The 23,669-nt window shown below is 36.9% G+C and overlaps 1 protein-coding gene across 1 annotated transcript; it reads right to left on the reverse strand.

Moving 5' to 3' along the window:
• Positions 1-8,554: 8,554 nt before the first annotated feature.
• CYP71 (cyclophilin71) lies at positions 8,555-12,940 on the reverse strand. Its single transcript, XM_079055928.1, has 14 exons — positions 12,666-12,940; positions 12,155-12,240; positions 11,672-11,760; positions 11,366-11,605; positions 11,155-11,276; positions 10,974-11,049; positions 10,640-10,747; positions 10,367-10,543; positions 10,043-10,260; positions 9,828-9,960; positions 9,518-9,741; positions 9,275-9,428; positions 9,034-9,177; positions 8,555-8,946 (listed from the first exon to the last, which is right to left on the reverse strand). The coding sequence occupies exons 1-13, from the start codon at positions 12,830-12,832 to the stop codon at positions 9,094-9,096; spliced, it is 1,878 nt and encodes a 625-aa protein (XP_078912054.1). The 5' UTR covers positions 12,833-12,940; the 3' UTR covers positions 8,555-8,946; positions 9,034-9,093.
• Positions 12,941-23,669: the final 10,729 nt, after the last annotated feature.

Genomic DNA, 23,669 nt, shown 5'->3' on the forward strand with positions numbered 1-23,669 from the left:
ATCAGTTTTAGTGATTAAAAAGGAAATCTTTAAAATGATAATAACAAGAAACATTTTCCAAATGCATGTCAAAATATCCCATATCTATATCAAAATGAAATGAATTAAATCTATCAAGCTTTCGGTCTAAAGAGTTCGGCCCACTGTTTGACGATTTAAGCCCATTTTAAATTAACACAAATGGGCCACAGTTTCTACTCTTAAAAATTGATATTGCCTACTAATATATAAATAAAAAGCTTTCGAAATTCAGGCGCTAAGAACGAACTCCATGTTTGCGTGTTTGACAGAGAGATGAGAGAGGATAATCATGAAATTCAAACACCAAAGAAGGAACATCTACCACTTCCTTCCAATCGCAAGGCTAAACAGATGAATGCTGCATCGAAGAAGCTACATCATCAGCAGCAAAAGGTCAAACAATCTCAATTAATACAATTTCTCAATGTTCTTAATTATTAATTTGAATGTTTTGTGTATACGTCTGTTTTAATTTTTCGTAACAGAGCGTCAAGAAGAACTTGAGTTCTGTTCTAAATCCTGTTACTGAGGAGGATGTCGGCTTAAACTTTCCGGAGAAAGAGGCAATCGAGAAGTTGCCGTTGATCTCAGATTCTGTTGACGCTGATCAGTCTACTGTAGAGGTATATGGAATCCATTTCCTTTTAAAGTCATTGTGCTTATTTGATTGTTTCATTTTCACTCGTTCTTCTCGTCATTTTCTCTTATTTTTATGCTCAGATCAGCAAAACGAGCTTAACTTCTGATCAAACGAGTATTCATGACAAATCCGTTGTGCTTGAACATCCAGAAGACTCGGTTGAGATCGCTACAATCTCAGAGGCTTTCGTTTTTGATAGAGATCGATCCAATGAGTCAATCGAGGTATATTGCCAATCCACTTAAACCTGTTATGGTTGCTTCTATTTTTCGGATATGAGGTCTTATTCCTGCTTAGAAGTTTCTATGGATTTACAAAACAAGTTAAATCGATATTGGCTAGTGATTACCGTTTGTTATGCTCTATCATTTTGTTATACGATTTAAATTTGCACTAATTTAGATTTATTTTCAATGTTTCAGAGCTACATTGTGTCTTTGGATCATTTTGCTTCACCAACATCTGTAACTCCATTGTCATGCGATTCGCCTGCTCTGTCATCCATAACAACTGTTGAAACGACTCCATTTTCATCCTCCATAACTGCTGAAGCTTCTCCAGTTCATGTTTCTTCTGGTGATGGATCTACAACACAAGATCAAACCGATTCATTTAAACTAGAATTTCTGGTAAAGCATCTAAGGGAATCCATGTTCGAGGTGTTGCATTCAGCTGATATTGATCCACAGTATAAGAAGCTTCTGGATTCGTTGGTTAAGATGGTGATTGAAGAGTTCTTTAGCTTGCATGAAGAAAGGGACATGGTTATTCACCTGTTTTCAAGTAGAATAAAGATCATGATGCTGTGCTTTGTGCTGTGTATAATCGCTGTTTCTTCTGGATTTTTCCTTCTTTCCGATGGAAGCTCTTACAATGGCCCTTCACCAACCTAAAACTGTCATCGGTGATTCAAGTGTTTGCTGATCGGATATAAACTGTAAGAGTCTAATAATTTTTACTTAGTTTCTTTTATCTCTTTTGGTATTAGTTAGCAACCTGATTGTATGATTCTTCAAGAAAACCCCAAAACTACATAAGTCATATGGTAATACTTTGTCATGATCCAATACATAATCCATATATAGAAATATAAAAATGATTATGATATTATATTGCATCAGTCAGTTTTTGGTTATAAGCCTATGATTTAATAGGAAGTAATAACGTGTTTTAGGGTTTCACCAAGAAGAAATTTCTATTAATTTCCAAGATGCATTGGAAGGCTACAGTGTGAAGCTAAATTTTGACTTGTATCGCTAAATTCTAGAAAAACAAGATTGATTAAAAATTACTTAAAATGAAGATACTAAACATTCACATGAATTTTGGGAATCAAGGAAATCATGAGATTATACAACCAATAATGGCCAGGAGTACACTCTTATTATTGATATCTTGGATAAAAGTAAAGCTACTTTATTTTTATTTTTTTTTGCTAGTTTACCAATAACATAGTCTAATCCTAACCTTCGTTACTTTAAGGATATTTTTGATATATTTTTACTGGGTTTGATAAGAGTATTGAGTCGGTCAGATTCTTATTTGATACTGTAATTAGAAACATTTTATTCAGTCTTATAACATTTGTTATGTCTCTTACCGGATGTGATAAAAGATTGATGTGATAAAAGACTGATGTGACTCAATTAGATCTTTACTCAATCAACAACTATCAAATCAACCATTTATCTACTTTAAGACAAGACTTAGCTGTACTTATAGATAAACATGCACATGGTCATCTAATCCAACAAAACTTCAATTAACATTCTACTTTGAAAAGGATTATTTTTATACAACTACAACGAAAAATCAAAAATATTACAATTAGTTTTAACTTCAAAAAATGTTTATCAACGACTAGGGATGTATAATTAATTATCAAACTATAAGTTAAGTATAATGTAATATAATCCAAATGCCTAAATGAATAAACCCAAAAATGTCTCAACATTATGTGTCTCTAATAACAAGCAAACCTAATCCTTGTGAATTAATATTAGAAACCCTAGCGAGACACGTAGATGTTATGACTAAATAAACTATGATTTTAAACAAGTAAATATATTATTATGAAAACATCCATCCTTGTTTTTAAATATAACAATAAATGGAATATCACATACAAATGCACGAACTCAAAAAGTGACTATACGACTTTATGCACATATAATTCATGTTGGGGGTGGGAGTAACAAAATGTAAGACTCATCCATAATGAAACATTGAAACCACACTCAAGGGAAGCTTACCCGCTACTATACAATAACTTATATGGAATGGTCAAAGCTTGTTACTATACTCCATATGTGGCTCAACACATCTTCGATCATGACCTCACAACGTTATCTCTTACCAAGTCATCTCATTCATAGGCATAGCTAATGATATGATATGACTAAGATAACATGCACAACCCAATATGTCCATAATACTCAACAATACAACATAATTTGACAACTACTTTACAACATCATTCCTTGGTGGAAACTAATTTATGACAACACATCAAAAAATAGCAACATAGTTTGAAAAAACTAACTTTCTACCAACCAAACAAAGAGTAACAACATAACTTGAGAATCTGATACGCCTTCAAGTAGGTGGGGCCAGGTCTATCGGAGGAGAAAATAAAATTATTTTTATTCCAGTTTGGTATTTTTGGTATTTATTTGTTACTTGGGAGATAAGATCTTATCTTTCCTATTATCTTTTCTATTTTTTAGGATTTGGGTTTGCAGAACATTATAAGTATGATTGTTTCTAGTTTTAAAGGGGGAGGAATAAGAATTGAACCTTAGGGTTTTTTTTGGAGTTTTTTCCTGTTCTCGAATTCAGGACCTATCATCTTGGTATCAGAGCTCCGGTTCTGATGGCCTATAAACTAGAAGGGAAAGGGACCAATGCCGAAAGGTTGGGCTGTTTGGAAACCACTGTCAACCGGATCCTGGATGCGGCTGAGGCACATAAAGAGGAGGTAACAACGAAGATGGATGATCTGACTAGGGCTATTTCCGATTTGGCCTTGGCAATGAAAAGATCTGTCAAAAAACAAAAAAAAGTGATGCCAGTTCTTCAGCGGAGTCACAGAGCGACACCACCAGCGACAGCGAAGATTCAGACGTTTCACAAGGCTCAAAGAAATTAAAAAAAAAGGAGAAAAAGAGGAGTACCGGGCAAGAGTATCGAAAATTGAAGATCCCTATTTTCAGTGGGGAAGACGTGCAAGGCTGGGTTTACCGTATCGAACGGTATTTCGAGGTCCAGGAGGTCAAAAGGAAGGAACGGCTTAAGGTGGTAGCGGTTTGTTTGGAGGGACCACCTCTCTCGTGGTATCGTTGGCAAGACTCCAGGAAACCATTCAGCTCATGGAGTAAGTTCAAAACCAAGTTGTTAGATCGTTTTCAATCATCTCGGGAGGGTAGACTGTTGGAGCAATTCTTAGCTCTCCAACAAGATGGCACTGTTAGAGATTATGTGGATCGTTTCGAAAGCTTCGCGTGCCAAGTAAGTGGTGTCTCGGAATCTGTCCAGGAAAGTACTTTTATAAAAGGCCTTAAGCCAAGTGTTCGTTCCGCTGTACGGATTGCTGAACCAGAATCGTTGTCACAAGCCATCCGCATGGCCCTGAAAATTGACGAGAACAAGGGGCAGGGAGAGGTTAAGGTGGGTGGGTATGGTACAAGTAAGTGGAACAACGGTGGTGCCGCCAAGACAATTGCCACCCAAACCCCGACTCCGACTGGTATTGTACCAGAAAAGAAGACGAGCTCGAACAACGGGGGTGGTACTTTCAAAAGACTGACACCGACCGAGTTAGCGGAGAAAAAGGCTAAGGGTATTTGTTTTCGTTGTGATGGCAAATATTCTCCGGGTCACCGCTGCCCTAGCAAGGCGTTGCAAGTGTTGTTGGTTGATGAAGAAGATACCGTAGAGGAGGAAGACGATGGAGACCACCCGCATTTGGAGGCGATTGAAGTGTCCTTAAATTCTGTTTCCGGTCTTACCCCTCCGCGCACGCTGAAGGTACGGGAAAACATTCAGGGGGTCCCGGTGGTAGTATTAATCGATTGTGGAGCCACCCACTCATTCGTCTCTAACCGGGTAATCGAGATTTTGGGGTTGACGGTTATTGATACGGGATCGGTGAGGGTCGTGTTGGGCAACGGGAGGAAAGATAAGACCCGGGGTACTTGCAAGGCAGTGACCCTAGATTTGCAGGGGTGTAGCGTGGTGGAAGATTTTATTCCTTTGAATTTGGGAAGTTCAGATCTGATTTTGGGCATCACTTGGTTGCAAACGTTGGGTAATGTCACATCGAATTGGAGGGAGTTGTGGATGAGTTTCTGGGTTGACGGTCGATTGATCACCATACGAGGGGACCCGAGCCTCTCCAAATCCCTTGTGTCGTGTAAGGCGTTGGGGAAATTGTTGCAAAAGGAGGGTGAGGGATTCGTCATCCACGTGGGTACTATCGAAGACGAAGGTGATTTAGGTCAGAACACGGGAACTACTCAGATCATATTGGACAGTTTCGGGGAGGTTTTTAACATGCCGGATGGGTTACCACCACCAAGAAGCCACGAACACGCCATTAATTTGCGCGAGGGAACGGGCCCGATCAGCGTCAGACCGTATCGCTACCCACATGTGCAAAAAGACGAAATTGAGAGATTAGTGAAGGAAATGTTAGAGGCGGGAGTGATTCAGCCAAGTACTAGCCCGTTTTCGAGCCCGGTGTTGCTGGTCAAGAAAAAAGATGGTAGTTGGCGGTTTTGTGTTGACTACCGGGCCCTCAACAAAGCAACGGTACTCGACAAATTTCCGATTCCGGTCATAGATGAGTTGTTGGACGAGCTTCACGGGGCGACGGTTTTCTCCAAATTGGACCTTAAGTCGGGGTACCATCAGATTCGCATGAAGACGGAGGATATTCCGAAAACCGCGTTTCGGACACATGAGGGCCACTACGAGTTCTTGGTAATGCCGTTTGGATTGACTAACGCCCCGGCTACTTTTCAGTCGCTTATGAACAAGGTATTTAGACCTTTTTTACGGAAATTCGTGCTGGTTTTTTTTGATGATATACTAGTGTACAGCAAAACCGAGCACGAACACCGAGATCATCTTTCGACGGTACTTCGAGTTTTGCAACAAAATCGTCTTTATGCAAACCGAAAAAAATGTTATTTCAATCAAAAACAGGTGGAGTACCTCGGTCATATTGTATCAAAGGATGGGGTTGCGGCGGATTCGAGCAAGGTTTCTGCCATGTTGAAATGGCCACTGCCCAAAACCTTGAAGGCGTTGCGTGGGTTTTTGGGTTTAACGGGATATTATCGGAAGTTTGTTAAGGATTATGGGAAGATTGTGTGGCCTTTAACCGAACAATTAAAGAAGGATAACTTTAAGTGGAACGATGAGGCTACCGAGGCGTTTAAGAAATTGCAACTAGCGATGACTCAGCTACCGGTTTTAGCTCTTCCGGATTTTTCGAAGGAGTTTGTATTGGAAACGGACGCATCGGGGTATGGTTTGGGGGCGGTTCTCATGCAAGACGGGAGGCCGTTGGCTTATTTCAGTCAAGTGTTGGGGGCTCGGGCCCGACTGAAATCGGTTTATGAGCGTGAGCTCATGGCCATTGTGTTGGCTATTCAAAAATGGAAGCCGTATTTATCGGGTCGTAAATTCACTGTTCGAACCGATCAGCGTAGTCTGAAATTTTTACTCAAACAACGTGGGGTTACGGAAGACCACCAAAAGTGGTTATCGAAAATTATGGGGTTTAATTTTGATATTATTTATAAGCCGGGCAGCGAGAATCGGGTAGCAGATGCGCTGTCACGTATCGAACCGGAGGTGGGATTGACCGCGATTACGACAGGTGGTGTGGATTGGGGAAAGCTGTGGTCAGATTTAGACGCTGATCCGGAGATGGCGGCAATTAAAAAAACGTATTCGGGATGGGTTGGCTCCAGTGGGGTATTCAATTAGCCATGATCGGGTTGTGTTTGACGGCCGGCTGGTCGTTCCGAAGGGGTCGCGTTGGGTGTCGGTTCTTTGCAAGGAATTCCATGAAGGTGCTGCCGGGGGTCATTCCGGGGTACAAAAGACTTACCAGCGGCTTGCAAGAGAGGTCTATTGGGTTGGAATGAAGGGCGATGTGGCTAGGTGGGTGGCGGAGTGTGACACGTGCCAAAGGCATAAGTATTCGACCATGTCACCTAGTGGGTTGCTTCAGCCACTTGAATTACCATCGACGGTTTGGTCGGAGCTCACGATGGACTTTATTGATGGTTTGCCAAGATCGGAGGGTAATACCGTCATTTTCTTGGTGGTGGATCGCTTGAGTAAGTATGCCCATTTTCTGCCTCTCAAACACCCCTACACGGCCAGCACGGTAGCGAATGTGTTTCTACAGGAGATTGTTCGTCTTTACGGGGTGCCGGAGTCCATTGTATCGGACCGAGATAAGGTGTTTCTTAGCAAGTTTTGGAAGGAGCTTTTCCGGATGATGGGTACTAAGTTGCGGAGGAGTACGGCTTACCACCCGCAAACCGATGGACAAACCGAAGTGGTGAACCGGTGTTTGGAGACTTATCTCCGGTGTTTTACGGCTGAGACACCGTCTCGTTGGGTTTCTTGGCTACCGTGGGCGGAATATTGGTATAACACTTCCTTCCATACCTCCGCGAAAACGACGCCTTTCCGGGTCTTATATGGGCGGGACCCGCCTCACTTGGTTTATTATGGTAAGGTGAAGACGGTGGTGGGTACGGTGGAGCAATACTTGGAAGAAAGGGATCGCATGTTGCAGGAGCTGAAAAGACACTTGCTCAAAGCCCAACAACAAATGAAAAAGCATGCGGATGGGCATCGACGGAACGAGAACTTTGCTGTGGGAGATCGTGTGTACTTAAAATTACGACCCTACCGGCAGCGAACTGTGGCTAGACGGGTAAATGAGAAGCTGGCACCTCGATACTTTGGTCCTTTCGAAGTCTTGGAAAAAATTGGACTCGTGGCATACCGGTTGTTGCTGCCCGATACAGCTCGAATCCACAATGTTTTTCATGTGTCTCAGCTTAAACGTGCTATCGGTAACCGGGTGGCTACTCCCAACTTACCAACTACTTTGACAGAAGAAATGGAGGTTTTGTTGCAGCCGGAGGCGGTGGAGGGTGTTCGCGAGGGGGTCAGGGATAAGGAAGTTCTAATTCGTTGGCAAGGTTTGCCGGAGTATGAAGCAACATGGGAGGAGTTTGCTGTTTTGAATGGATAGTTCCCTGACTTCAACCTTGAGGACAAGGTTCAAAATTGGGCGGGGAGTGATGATACGCCTGGAAGTTCAAGTAGGTGGGGCCAGGTGTATCGGAGGAGAAAATAAAATTATTTTTATTCCAGTTTGGTATTTTTGGTATTTATTTGTTACTTGGGAGATAAGATATTATCTTTCCTATTATCTTTTCTATTTTTTAGGATCTGGGTTTGCAGAACATTATAAGTATGATTGTTTCTAGTTTAAAGGGGGAGGAATAAGAATTGAACCTTAGGGTTTTTTTGGAGTTTTTTCCTGTTCTCGAATTCAGGACCTATCAGAATCAACTAAATCAGACTCATAATAAAACTATACATGTAGTACATATATTATTCAGGAAACAATACATAATAACAATGAGGTGCATTCACCTTCATTAAACAAAAAATATGATGGATCGTATTAAGATGGCATTTCGGTTGAAATAACAACTCCCTCTACACATGCAATGAAAACCAATCAAATTAATGACAACGTTTTTTTTCATTCTTTTTCATTCCAACGTAAAAAACTTTTATCATTACCTGACTATTCCATATCACATTTTTCCAAATGACAAACAAAAATGTAACCAATTCTTAACAACTGAAAATTGCATAATCATTGATTTCTTGATCTACAAGCCCAACCCAACATGAAACCAATTTCTCAACATAGAATTCTCAAGAGTAGCAAATAATGTCTTCCTAAAATACAACAAATGGACATACCACATACTTGTACAGTTGTATTTGCCAAACAAGAATACCAAACACAGACATGATCCCTATGAAATCAGTTGATTTTTTTTTCTTTTTCTTTTTCTTGCAACACCATCTTTCAAAGTATTTTTTTTTGTTAATCAAGTGATATCTATCTTGTTCATAAATTACAAAACCATTGTTGAAAACTAACTTCTTTCATCACATGATGAGGCCACATCTACAAGCTCGATCATGCCAATGTTCTCCAGTCATTGAAAAGCAACCTTAAACGAATCATATTGATATTGTGTTAAAAACACCTCAATTAACAAAAAAAAAAAGAAACCATAATTAGGTCAACATATATATACCTGATTTGGAACGTTGGATTTGGTCAAATGCCACAGATCATGAGCTGAAGCTTATTACACTCATGACTTTGGAACTGTGACATTTAAGATTTTTACATCTTGATATGGTTTATCCCCCTTATCTGTCTTCACTTTCTCAATTCCCTGAAAAACCCAAGTTTCATGAATTTTCAGAAAAATTTATATATAGAATAGAATATTCTCAAGATTAAAAAAGTAGGTGAGGTCATATGTTATATACCTGAACAACATCCATGCCTTTTATAACTCTGCCAAAAACAGTATGCTTATTATCCAGCCAAGGTGTAGCCACAGTTGTGATAAAAAACTGGGACCCATTCGTGTTGGGTCCCGCATTCGCCATTGACAATGTGAAAGGCCTATCATGTCTTAAACTGCAACACCAATAAATTGTTACACATCACATTATTTATTTCCATTCATTGAATAAGGTGTTTTAGTAAAATATCATGTGTTATAACACCTTTTGTGGAATTCATCTTCAAATTCTCTACCCCAAATGGATTGGCCACCTGTCCCATCTCCCAAAGGGTCTCCAGTTTGAATCATAAAACCTTTGATGACTCGATGAAATATGAGATTATCATAGTATCCGTTTTTACAGTGGGTTGTGAAATTCTCCACTGTTTTTGGACACTCTTCAGGGTATAACTTCATGTGAATATCACCAAGTGTTGTGTGCATAATCTGGTAAATATATATCATCAAGGATATTAATTATTATTTATTAAAATCAAATAAATCATTTTAAAAGCAAAAAGTAGACTACTTACCACATTTTCTGGAAGAGATGTTGTAACAGACTTTCCAATATCAGATGCAGCCATAAGTTCATCAGGAGGAGGCTTTTCATTAAAGACATCCCTACCCTTGGTTGCATCATCAGGTTCCTCTGGTTCTCTTCGGCTATTATTATTTTTATAACATATGAACAATCATATATATATGATTTTACTTTTACACAAAATAATAAAAAAAAAAAATATACCTGAACAAATAGATTCTGTGTTTCTTAAAAGCACAGCATAACAGAGTAGGATCTGTCATGGGATCTTTGCTTTCATTCACATTTACAGCAGCAGCAGGAATTTTACGCACTTTTTTACTGCTTTGATCACCTTGATACAAAGCAATTCTTAAAAACCTGTCATTATTTTCCACCTTTCCTAAAATTCTGGAAACTTTGTTCGTGTGCAGATTTACAATCTATCACCAAAAAAATGAATAAAACATTAGAAAATAATATCTTCGGATTACTGCATACACCTTAGAATTTGAGAAAAACAAAATGCCACAAGGTAAAATTTCTTACTTTAATACCAAGGAGAGTTGGATAAATAATGAAATTAGAGCTTTCATCAAACAGTGCATTTGGCTGTGGAACATTTTCTGTTTTTTCAATTTCTCTTTCAACTGCCATTCTTCTCCCAAAATCAATAGCTTCTAATCGATACAAAGGAACATCGCTTCTTTGAAGATCTTGAGCATTCTAAACAAACCAAAGTTAGGTTAAATCTTAAGAATAGTTAATGATATATACATTTAAATGTCATGAAACTGAGGGCAAAAGAGTAAATTTACTTACCTCAAGTGATTCATCATAGACACGTCTTAGTTTACCTGTTCTATACCAAAATATACGTATTCTTCGATCTGGTGATGTGATAGCAAACTGTTTGCCATCTGGGCTTACCTAAAAGAAATAAAAAAATATTTAAATGTGTGTTAATAATTAATGATACATGAAATAAATCTTCTTTTAAAGGTGGTTGCTTTATAGAGCAATTCAGTGCTACATGAAATAAATCTTCTTTCTGTGAATGAGTGACACACTCTTTTATTACAAATTTTATCCTAATTACAACAAAATAAATTTTATAATAGCTATTACTCTCTACAAACTGAATTTAAATCATTACCTCAATAGCAGAAACAGCAGTTTTACTTTTAACAATCACAAACAAATCAGTATCACTTTTCAACTTGAAATTAACCCTGAAGAATCCAAAAAAACAAGAAACATCAATATATGAAGCCAAACAACAAACAAAACAAGAAAATCATAAAGTATTCACAATTTCACACGATTTCAAAACATACCCACTTTCAGGGAACTGAAGTGTAGTAGGATCCCAATATTCAATAATCCCCATGGTATCTCCAGATACCACAGTATCAAAAGCATGGTTGTATTTCATTACTTTAACAGGATTCAAATGTATCTGATTAACAGAAACAATAATAAACCCAATTCAATGTTAGTTTTCAGTGATAAATGGTGAACAGAATCCAAGAAAAAAGTCAACCTTACCTCTTTGGAAACAATGGGATCATTTGTTCCAGCTCGTGGATCATATATATGCACAAATGAAGAGTTTCTATCACTAATAGCAAGTTTGGCTTTCACAGCTCCTTGTTTGTAAACCCATTCAACAGCTCCAGGTGTATATGGAAGGCGTAACATCACCATCATGTCATAGTTATGCACATCATATATTTTCACAGATCTATCACTTGAAATTGTACAGCAAAGCAAACCGTCTACACTGACCTGACAAAAACAGTGGAATGACGAAAATGCCCCTGTGAGTGTTTAATTAGAGTGTGGAAGACTTACTGCAAGACCTTCAATGGGTCCAAGGTGGGATCTGAAATGCTTAGCAAATTCAATGCCAAGACCTTTTTTCTTCCAAAATTTCAAGTGTCCTGAAAAGGGGAGAAGAAAGATTATGTTTTAATGATGTTATAAAACAAGTTTTGGATGTATTTTGAAGGTTTTGGTATTTGATTATGTAAGTGTGATGCTCAGATGAGAAATGAAAGGTGTTTGATTTGTTGACAAGATAATTTAAAGGATTCAAAGAAGGGGATTTTACCTTTTATCACCATTTTTACTTCCAAAAACTAAAAGAAGAGATGAAGATGTAATTTTGGGTATGTGGAAGCTTTGGGATCAAATTCATGAGAAATGTAACATTTTTTTGGTTGGATGAACATCACTAATCAAGGTATGAGTTTCTAATCATCTTTATAAATCGATATCTTGGTGAGATAACAAACTAATGTAATATTCACATATAGTGATGTAGAAGTAAATTACCATCTTGACTTCCAGTGATGAAAAAATCAGCTGATGAAACAGCAACATGAGTTACCACATCCCGATGCATGTAACTTTTCTCATACCTGCATCCAGAAATGTTATTAAGCCCCAAAAATTCAACAAAAAATGCAATATAACAAAGCATGAAATTACTAGAATACTCCCTCCATAACAATATTTGTTTAACAAGAAGAGCTAAAATATGATCTTCTTTTATACCTAGGTTAGCCTAATACTTTCCAAATTCAAAATTCATATGGATATTGTGGAAAATCCAACACCAACATATTTTAGTGGCAATGCCTTTCAAGTATAGTTATAAAGTTTTTTTCTTGCAAGCCTTAGAATTCACATGACTTATGAGGTTAAGAAGTGGCTTCTTTGATCCCCAAAGTCAGCGTATCTTATTTCTGAGGGTATCAAGGGAGTATACTAAGTACTATAACTCAGGTATTATACAAGAAATTCAAAATCTCAAAGTATCAAAAACCCTAAACCCTAATCTTACATGTTAGCAGACGGAAGAGAATCGAGATAGGCCTGTTCAAACTGAAGTGGGCGTTTTGGGCGACGGACCGGGGCGGGTCCCGGTCCCACCATTGGCTCGTCATCCGCAGCGGTCTCCACCAAGGAGCTTCCGTTGTCATCTTTGTTGTCATTCTGAGTTTCCTCCATTGTTGTAGTGTAAGCGTAGCGTAGTAGAAATTTGCGAAGCTCAAAAAGACCTGCGACTGGTGTTACTGTAAAGTGTGCGCAGCGAAGGTGCTTGGGAGTTGGGACGCGATCCCCCGCGATACAGCCCATAAAAGCCTGGCCCATATTTTATGATATTCAGCCTTTTGGAAATAAATTCATGAATGAAAATTTTGACAGAAATAAAAAGAGGTGAAAGAAAATATTCATTATTCGGTGTTCGTGAGTTCGAAGGGAATGAAATGAAAGGAAAGGAAAATTTTAAGTTTTTGTGTTCCCAAATCCGCTCAATTTGGGAGGAAAATTTGGAAGGAAAATATGACTCCAAAATCCTTCCATTAATGAAACTCCCCTCACTTTTCTTCCATTAATGAAACTCGGGAACATGATTTTCCTTCAACACCCCTTACTTTCCCTCCGTATCCTCCCATTTCTCTCCTTAAGTGGAACTCGGGAACAAGGCGTAAGGTAATGTGGTTTTTTTTTTGTTTTTAAATTAGTAAAATGTTTTTTTGTTTTGTTTTTTTTATGAAAAAAGATGTGGAACAAAAGTTTTTATTTTATGTATTCATACAAAAAGTTTTTATTTTATGTATTCATACAAAAAGTCTGCTTTGACGAATATTTAATCCCATAAAATTATTTATCTTATCCATCATGCTCATTTCAAATTGACTTTTCATCATATTCTCAAATTCACTAGACAATAAAGGATCATTCGAACCAAAAATAATATCATCTACATAAATTTGAATGAGCACCAAATGATCCCCCACTTTCTTTCGAAATAGAGTGGGATCAACAGATCATTGTTTAAATTTCGAGAGTTTTAAGAAATTGGTAAGAGTTGCATATCAGGCTCGTGGTGCTTGTTTTAAACCATAATCAGCTTTATTGAGAATATAGCAATGATCAGGAAATTTGTCATTTACGAAACCTGGTGGTTGCTCAACATATATTGTCTCTTCTAACACTCCATTGAGAAAAGCGCACTTGACATCCATCTGATAAACATCAAAGTCTTTGTGTGCTGCATAAGCAAGAAATATTCAAAAAGCCTCGAGTCTCGCGACAGGGGAAAAGGTTTCATCATAGTCAATACCTTCTTATTGCGAATATCCCTTAACAACCAACCTTGCTTTGTTTCGAACCACATTACCTTCTTTATCAGTTTTATTTTTAAAAATCCATTTTAAGCCTATAACTGAGACATCATCAGGTTTTGGAACTAGTCTCCAAACCTTGTTTCTTTCGAATTCAACAATTTCAGATTGCATGGAAACAATCCAAGATCTTCCAAAGCAACCTTTACTGACTTTGGTTTAATTTTTGAAATGAAAACATTAAACACACAAAATTCTTAATGCACATTTAATACCTCATTTTCAGCACGGAGTTGAGCTCTTGTCAACACTCCAACTTGAGGATCACCAAGAACGTGTTCTTTTGGATGATTTCATGTCCATCTCTCCATTGGTGGATATACAGGATCGAAATCCAAAGGTGCATCTACGAACATTTCATCCGTTTCTGAACCTTCACCTACATTAGACACATTATCAGTCATATCATGAAAAAGATCAGTTTGATAATACTAATTAGAAGGAATAAATTCAGTTTGCTCCCCCTCGACAATTCGATTGACATTAAAATGCTCCCCCTCGACATATGCAATCGAACTTCCATACTCCCCCTCGACATCAGTATTTGAATTTCGATGTTCCCCCTCAACATCACTATTCGAATTCAAGTGCTCCCCCTCCACTTGATCACCTTCCAACATCGGTTGAATATCAACATGTATCAGAGAGTTTGTTGTAGAATGTAAATCAACATTGTCCTGAGTGATTGTCGAATCATCAGAATGCTTCGATGCTTCAGGAATTTGATTATCTTGCGCATTAAGTTCTGCATCTATCGCCCTATCGTGAACACCAAAGATTAAGTAATAATCAAAATCCAAAGAATTCGTAATTTGTGACTCTTCATTCGTTTAAGCGATGATTGGCTTTTGTTCAAAAGACTTTTCGACACGTTTGATATAATGATCATCAAACGTTAGATTGAAATTTTCTTCAATTTTCCTTGTTCTCTTGTTCAACACCCGATATATATAACTGAGTTGATTGAATATCCCAAAAATATCCCCTCATCAGCTTTGGACTGAAAATTCGAAAGGTTATCTTTGAGATTCATTATGAAACCCCTACAACCAAAAACATGGAGAAATTTCACATTTAGTTTTTGATTGTTAATTATTTCATATGGGGTGATATTAAAACGACGATGAATAAATGATCGGTTTTGAGTGAAACATGTTGTCGAAACCGCTTCTGCCCAGAGATATTGTGGAAGATTCGCATAGGTGAGCATCGTTCTTGCTGCTTCGCATAAAGACATGTTTCTCCTTTCGACAACACCATTTTGTTGTGGTGTGTAAGGAGATGAAAAATTATGTGTAATCCCACGATCAGCCAAAAACGAATCAAGAACATGATTCTTGAATTTTGAGCCATTATCACTTTTTATTTTTCTGACTTTCTTCCTCAACCTGAGTTCAATGTGCTTGATGAAATCAATCATTACTTGAGCAGTTTCAGACTTCTGACGAAGAAAGAAAACCCACGTAAACCGTGAAAAATCATCGACATGAAATCAATATTTACTTCTTCTTGTTGAGAGTCTCAACAGTCGAAGGTCCACAAAGGTCAATGTGAAGAAGTTCCAAAGGTTCAATGATATTCGAATCGATGAAAATTGGATGACCTTGACGATGTTGCTTCCCCTATTCATACGCTGAACACAACGAATCGTTATCAAATTTTAAAACAGGTAAGCCTCGAACAAGATCATTTACCACAAATTTATTCTGATTTTTGAAATTCAAATGAGATAACCTTCGATGCCACAACCAGCTCAAATCAGATGATGCCTTCGAAAGTAAACAAACCGAGGGAACACCAATAATCGGCTTGATGTCGAGAGTGAACATATCACCTTTTCTCTTAGACTTGAGCAAAACTTCTTTAGTTTCTTTGTTCGAAATGACACTACTTTCCTCATCGAAGACCACTTGATTACCAGTGCCCACAACAAGTTGTGAAACGCTTACCAAGTTGTGTTTAAGACCTTCGGCATATGCCACTCGATTAACTGTGAACTTCCCATTTATAACTTTCCCGTAGCCTTTAACCTTACACTTCCAATTATTTCCAAATTTTACGACTCTAGCATTTTCCAAACTTTGATAATCTCGCAGATTTTCCTTTCGACCTGTCATGTGACGAGAGCAACCACTGTTGATTTACCAGTGTTCATAGTATTGCTCGTCACTTAACACATGTGATCAATTAAAGAATTTAGGTCCCCAAGGCTTTTTGGGTCCTTGGTGATTAGAGCGAAATGCATTATGAAATGAAGAACCTAAAACCCAATTTCAAACTTTACATTTCAAACTATCTATTAAATCAACTTCGATAGACTTAGGTATCAAAATGAAATCATTCATTGGTTTAGGTTCAACACAGACTTTCCCTTTTTCATCAGTAGTTCTTTTTGCCTCAACTTTTGCTTTGGGAACTTCTTTCCATTTTCGAACAAGAGGATTGGATTCCAATGACGAAGAACTTCTAGTATGGGACTCATTCAAGTAGATTTCGTAAGCAGACTTGATTTCCTCTTGAGAAAACTTTCCAGATTGATAAGGTTTTCCTTTTCCTTTGAGCCAATGATTGAGGTTCTTTGTGTCAGACTTTCCTTTTACGAATGAAGCTTTGACTGACTGCTTCGAAACAAGATTAGGAAATTGAGGTTGTTTAGGTATAAAAGGTTATTTTCTAGTTCTTTTAACATTCAATTTTTCAAAATCTCTTTTTGGAAATGATGATTTGACATGAGTTTGAAAACGATTTTGGAAAATTTTGTTATAACCAACAGATGTTCGATTATAAACTTGTTGTCCTTTCAAAAAAATTCTTTGATTGTGAAATTGATGAAAATTTCCTTGTGCATTTTGATGAAAACCATTTTTATGAAAATAGTCTTGTGAAGACCTTTCATTTTTTCGATTAGGAACAAAATTCATTCGTTGTTGGTTTTGAACAAAATTTTCATTTCCTGGTTTTTGAACATTCGGTTGTTGAATTGACTTTTGAACTTTGGAATGACTTTTAGAAAAATCATTTTGTTTTTGAGCCGATCTGTTCTGAACAAAAGACTTATTTTGTGAAGAAGTCTTAACTTGTTCAGCCTTTTTCAGTTCAGACAATTTTTTTAACAAAACTTTTTGTTTTTTACAAGACTCAACATTTTGCCAATAAACATTTTCCCTTGCTTTTGACATCGAAATTCCTTCTTCTTTTGAAATCTTTTGAATTTGTTCATAGAAAATATGAGATTTGGTGTTTTGATTTTGAGAAACAGATTCATTTGATGGTTCAACCACATTTGCTTTTTTCTTTCTTAACTTCCCAATTTCTTTTTGGTTTTTGCCTTTGAAAAGTATATGAGTTCTTATTAAGATTATTTTCAACCGTGCTTTGGTTTGAGAAAAACCCTTCTTTCAAAGCTCCTTTGTTATCTTCAACAACAATTTTGTTGATATCAGGATTAACTTTGTCTCCATTGCTTGTGGTGACAAACACCTGATTGGGAAACACCACATCATCGATACATTTGAACTTTGGATAAACAACTGAGTTCGATTCGAGAAAATGAGGGCCTTTTTCTTTCATCACTTTTTCGAATTTATTTGTTTCCTCATACACTTGATCAACAACAAATCTTGGAATAGTTGTTTCACTCGGAACATCTTCGTCATCATTATCACTATCTGTTTGACTATCTTCGACAATCACACGATCATAGTCATAAACTTTCGATGTTGAGGGTTGGTCAGTGTTAACTTTAACCAAAGAATCGTCAAAAAATTATTTACCCTTGCTTATCGAAGTGACATTAATGACAGATAACTGAGAACAATCAACAACTTCCTCAGCCTCAATTTCACTGATATTATCAGAATCATCTTCGATATTAGCAAAAATGTGTTGAGAGTCACATGTCGAATTCTTAGTCTTTTTCAAAAGAACAAAATACTGAAATCGTCCCTATGGTTTGGGTAAAATTACGTGTTGGGTCCCTAACTTTTTTTTGCACTCGGACCGTCCCTAACATATCATTTTGTTGCGTTTACAGTCCCTTATAGAGATAAAAAGACTATATTGCCCTTGGTATTTTCTTTTTCAGTTTTTTTATATTTATAAATTATTTATTAATTAAAAGAAATATAAATAATTTATAAATAAGTGGGTCCAACTACCCTTCTCCCTTCCCCTCCACCTTCCACCTTCCACCATCCACCTCCGACAACCACCGTTCAACCTCCACAGTTCACCTCCAACATCATCTTCGTTCAACATGGTTCATCTCCAATTCACCTCTGACAACCACCATCAATTACTACCCCACCACTTTTTACAAAATCAAAACCTGCAACTACCCCCACCACTATTTATGAAATCAAAACTTGCAATCTATTAAGTAAACCAAACCAAAAATCAAAACCAAATCCTATAAAAATGATTGATGCTCTACAACTACAGATTTGGAACATCAATTGAGGGGAGGCAGTGAAAGGCACAAAGCAACCACCAACATGAAATCGCCTCCTTTATCATCTCAAAAAAGCACAAAGCTCCGACGAAAATTCACCGGAAATAACATCACTCAAATCGATTTGCACCATTAACCACCGATATGTACCACCGGAGGCTGCTAGAAGCCTTTAAGGACCAATACCATCACATTCTCCACCGCCGGAAGGGGATCTGAAGCACTGTAGGAAGAAGATATGGTTCGTCAGTCCACCGAGAGGTCCGGTCAATGACTGTATCTGCTCCCTCCTCGTTCCTCCCTCTTCGACATCTAACTGAATAGATATTTATGAAATTGTCCCTACGACGATGGTGAAGGTGACCGCCGCCGCCATCGATTTGTAAAAGGGTTTAGGGGTATCGGTGATTCTCTCTACTTTGTTTTCCTCCCTTCTTGTCACTGTGACATTGTGGTGGATTTGGTGGTGATGGTTTCATGGTATTGTGGCGGTGGTGGCTTCAGGGTGGCAGTGGAAAGCATATCTGGAAGATTTCGGTGTTTAGTATCGATTTTCAGGCGACCGGGGAGAGGTGGTTTCAGGGGAGTCGATGTTTCCGGTGGGAGTGGATCTATGGCGGTGGTGATGTTCTTCAGATGAACTGAAACAAGAGAGGACATGGGGAGTGTGGGGTGTAGGGTTTTAGGTGGGTCCTTTTTCAAGCTTATTTAATAATTTATATTATTTAATAAAAAACGAATAATAAAAAACTGAAAATGAAAAAACAAAGGGCAATATAGTCTTTTTATCTTTACGAGGGATGAAAAACGTAATAAAATCAAAACATAGGGACGGTCCGAGTTCAAAAAAACATAGGACTGAACGTGCAAATTTCTACAAACCACAGGGACAATTTCAGTAATTTGTTCTTTTCAAAATTTTCATTTGTTCGTTTAGGGTTAAAGTCTCGTTTACAATATGAACCAGATCATTTGCATCTAAACATTCATCTATCTTAACAATACCATATGCATATGAGTCATTTGGGACCTTGTCAAACTCAGAAATCTTTTTCTCACAGTCATAGGATGTCAAATCTATTTTCTCCCTTTCGAATGTCAAAAAGGGCAAAAGTTTCCTATGTTGTTCCTTACTTATGTCAGATGAATGATGGAAGGCAGTCTATTTAGCATATAATCTTTTGGCTGAATTACAGTAAATGTTACGTTGTTTTAACAAAGTACAATTATCCAATCTCAAATTATCCTTATCACAAGTAACATTCTTAAATTGCAATTCTATATTGTCTATTCTACACCTCTTCGCTTCGAGCCTTTTCTGAGATTCTAGCAGTACAGATTTTGATTTCTCAGCATCACTACTAACAGAAATAAGCATGTCATTAACGTAAGATAAAGTATTATCGAAGTCGGATAAAATAACATCATTCATCTGACATAAGTATTTAAGAAGAGAACGTACTTTCGAAGTCATTGGAGACTTGTCAGCACCAGTAGAAACAAAGCAACTTCCTGTCACCTTCTCCTAATCCTCACTTTCCTCTTCAAACCTTGCATACATGGCTCCATGTGTGGGGTTTCACATTTCCTCATCATCTGATCCAGATGACCAGATTTGGTAAGTTCCACCCCCTTCGCCACTTCCTTTTGCAACAAGAGACATCCCCTTCGTTCTAGGTCTCACTTCTTCTAGCCTTTAAACATGATAAGCTTCGTCCTTCACTCTTTCCTTCTTCTCTTCTCTCTTCCTCAACATACAATCGATTGCCATATGGTTCGCACCATTGCAGTAATGACAATCGAAACCAAAATCACCCTTCAATTTCTTTTCCGGCTTCTCAACCTCAGACTTGTTTTCTTTCTTCTCCACCTTTGTTTTCTCTCTCACATTCTTTACATATGAGTTTCCCTTGAAATCCCTTCCTTTAAACTTCAGATTGAATGGCTTTTTGTAAAAATTCTTGACTTTAATGTTCGAATATGTAACATCCCGTTATTTTCCTATTTGTAAAGTCAACACAAGTCAACACAAGTCAACCGAAGTCAAACTAAAGTCAACTAAAGTTCTTTTTATTATTTGGAGTTTTATTTAAGGTTATGATAATAACCTTTATTTGCTAAAATCTTTATAATATCCATAGTTGAATTTAGAAGGAAAAGGCTTAAAATCGAGAACTTCGCATCTTATTCTTGCCTCGGACCGTATACACTTCGGGCCGCAAAGAGCTTACGACCGTAAACACCTCGGACCGTAAACTCCTCGCAGGCCGTAAACGAGGCTCCGACCGTAAACTGCTAACCGACTTCGGACCGCAAACTTCTCGGCCGTAAACCCTCGCATACATATATAGATTTCCTTCATTTTTTCTTCATTTCTCATATCCTCCAGTCAAGAACTCTCAAATTCTCTCAAGTACCATCAAGAACACTTCTAATTCTCACCAAATTTGTAAGTGATTCTTCCATTCCTAAGTTGATATCCTTGCTTAATCTAGTTAAAACCTATGATTTCATCCATGAAATCATTTCTTTTGGTTAGATCATCAAGAACACCAAGAACACATACTAGTTCTTTAGACCGTGAACACCTCATTCAAGCTTCAAAATGTAAGTATACATCCTAATACTAGTTATTCTATAGAAATTCATAACTTACAACCTTGAAATCAATCAATTCCAAGAACAATGAGAGTTTACGGCCATGAACATCTCCCTTGGCCGTAAACTCCTATGAAGAACATCTTAGACCGTAAACTCCATGGCCATGAACACCTTGTGTGGCCGTAAACCCCTTTAGAACAATCACATGTGATTGTAACACTTAAATTCAAGTGTTTTCTAGTCCCTAAAGTGGTTTCCTATCATAATTAATTGTTATATACACTAATTATATCCATATATGTATCAATATATGCTTAATAGGATCCGTTGTGTTCAAAACTTCACTTGACACTTAGCATCCTACACCAACCTTACATTTGAATAACTTACAACAGGTGAGTTCATACCCCCATATTTTCATAGTTTTTATTGTTTTAAGGTGGGGGGGGGGGGGAATACAAGTCTAACACAAAGGTTTTGTGTTATTAACAAGTGAATTCAAATATCTTATCAAAATGGATTTCAGTTATCATTAAATCAAATGGTTTTCAATGATGTTTCAAAATGACATCAAGTCACCAAAATGAATTTCAAAATATCAAACTTCTTTTAAATATTTATAAACTTATATTTTTCCCCATAAATCATACTAGTATACATATATTTATATAAATAAGATTTAAAAGATTTAGGACTGATAACCTACTTTGGTTCCTTTTCCTTGTTTGGATGTGGGATTACAAGTATCAATTATTTGTCCGAGTTTCATTTAAATTTTACTTATATATATTTGTATATGTATACAAGTATAAAAGTTTGTTCATTTAGTTTCAATTACCCTTTGTAACAAGTTGAGCAAGGGGTTGTATTCATGAATACTAGGTATCAATACAGAAAGTACATATAAATTATAATAGGTATAATTTATGATTCACAGAACATTAATTCATGATTCAAGCATACTAGAGTACATTGTTTTACAAAAACAAAGGTTTAATTCAAAACTATCCAAGTGTATACATTCTTTCAGATACAGGTTAAGAGTACTAATTCAAGAACATACTATTAATCATTTATTTCAGAATGATTGAGTTTTCATAAGTATTATACATGTAACGTTTATATGCTTTTATGAGTCAAGTAGTACAGATTGTTTAATTCATTTAAACAGTATAGTAAAATCCTGACATTATAACCAGAATCTCCAGCCGGGGATCGAAACAATGTGTGTATAGATCTATATTGGGATTGACAACCCCGCACTCGGACTGCTAGCTACAGTCAGGCATACACGCCTGTGAGTGACAAATTGTTATCAACATGTGTTCAGCGCACTCATAGCGTTGGATCAGGTCATCTAGTCAGTATGGTTATAATAACTCATTAAAAGATATTAACAATACGTTAGTGTATAGTTAACTAAACTTATGTACTATTTCAAAATACTAGTTTACTAGATTCAGTTTACAGGAATACATTACAATTTACAATAACAGTTAATGAATTCAGACATACTCATAGATACAAGTTTACAAAAGGATTACAAATACAGAACATTGGTTTACAAATAGAACAGTTTTATGCAACTAAACTACTTTTCATATACAGCAGAAAATATAAGATTTTCTGGAAACAGTTTACATATTCAAGAAATAGAAGACATTCTTTCAGAACATAAATACTTATGCACTCACTCAACTTTATGTTGATACTCTCTTTTCAAATTACTTGTATTCTCAGGGAACCAGTAAACAGGTACTCCCCATGCTTTTAAGAAGATGGAGCTGTTTATGTCTTGTCTTCTTCTTTTGTACAACTTTTTAGTTACAGTATACATTCGTGAAACTCATGTAAATATTTATACTTTTTAATACAATGGTTGTTTGTACTTTGATTACTATTATACATGTGTTGTGATACTACAAATGAAGTCCTCCACCCCCGGACGTTTCCGCCGTCTGGTTTGGGGGTGTGACAGATTGGAATGAGAGCATTGTTTATTGTGAACTTAGTATATCAATCCATAAAAGATATACAAAATATAAATACATTTGGGGCTGAGAGCTCTGAGTACAAGTATACTTTTAAAAATTTAATTATTTTTATAAGAAGTATACTAACACTTATCTGCAAGTACAATATAAAATCATAAGAACTTAAAAGTGTTTGGATGTTGAATATTACAGTCAAACCTGGACAGTTATGTAATCATATCTGGGATTAATATAGCCTGATCAACTATATTGATTTGAGATATGACCAACATGTGTTTGGGAGTGATAGTAGTGTTGTGGCATGTCTAAAACTTACCAACTATACATATTCAGAAGAACTTTAGAACAGAACATAAAGATTAAAAATACTATAGGGGTATTTTAGGCACTATATACTAATAACACACATGTGAAATCAGTAGAACAATCAAGGGTAGAACTATAAATATTAAGGGTATATTACAATTATATATAATTAAAGTTATATAGACTAAGAATATGTGATATGGCTTCATTTCCTGTTCCTTGTTTGGTTGTGGATTTAGAGCCGGGTCATTTAATCGAAGGTCGAATATAACCAAGTTATATATAATTAATATGAACTTTATAGT

The sequence above is a fragment of the Lactuca virosa genome, chromosome 6 (assembly GCF_052849685.1).
Source record: "Lactuca virosa cultivar CGN04683 chromosome 6, Lactuca_virosa_CGN04683_v6, whole genome shotgun sequence".
Taxonomy (NCBI): domain Eukaryota; kingdom Viridiplantae; phylum Streptophyta; class Magnoliopsida; order Asterales; family Asteraceae; genus Lactuca; species Lactuca virosa.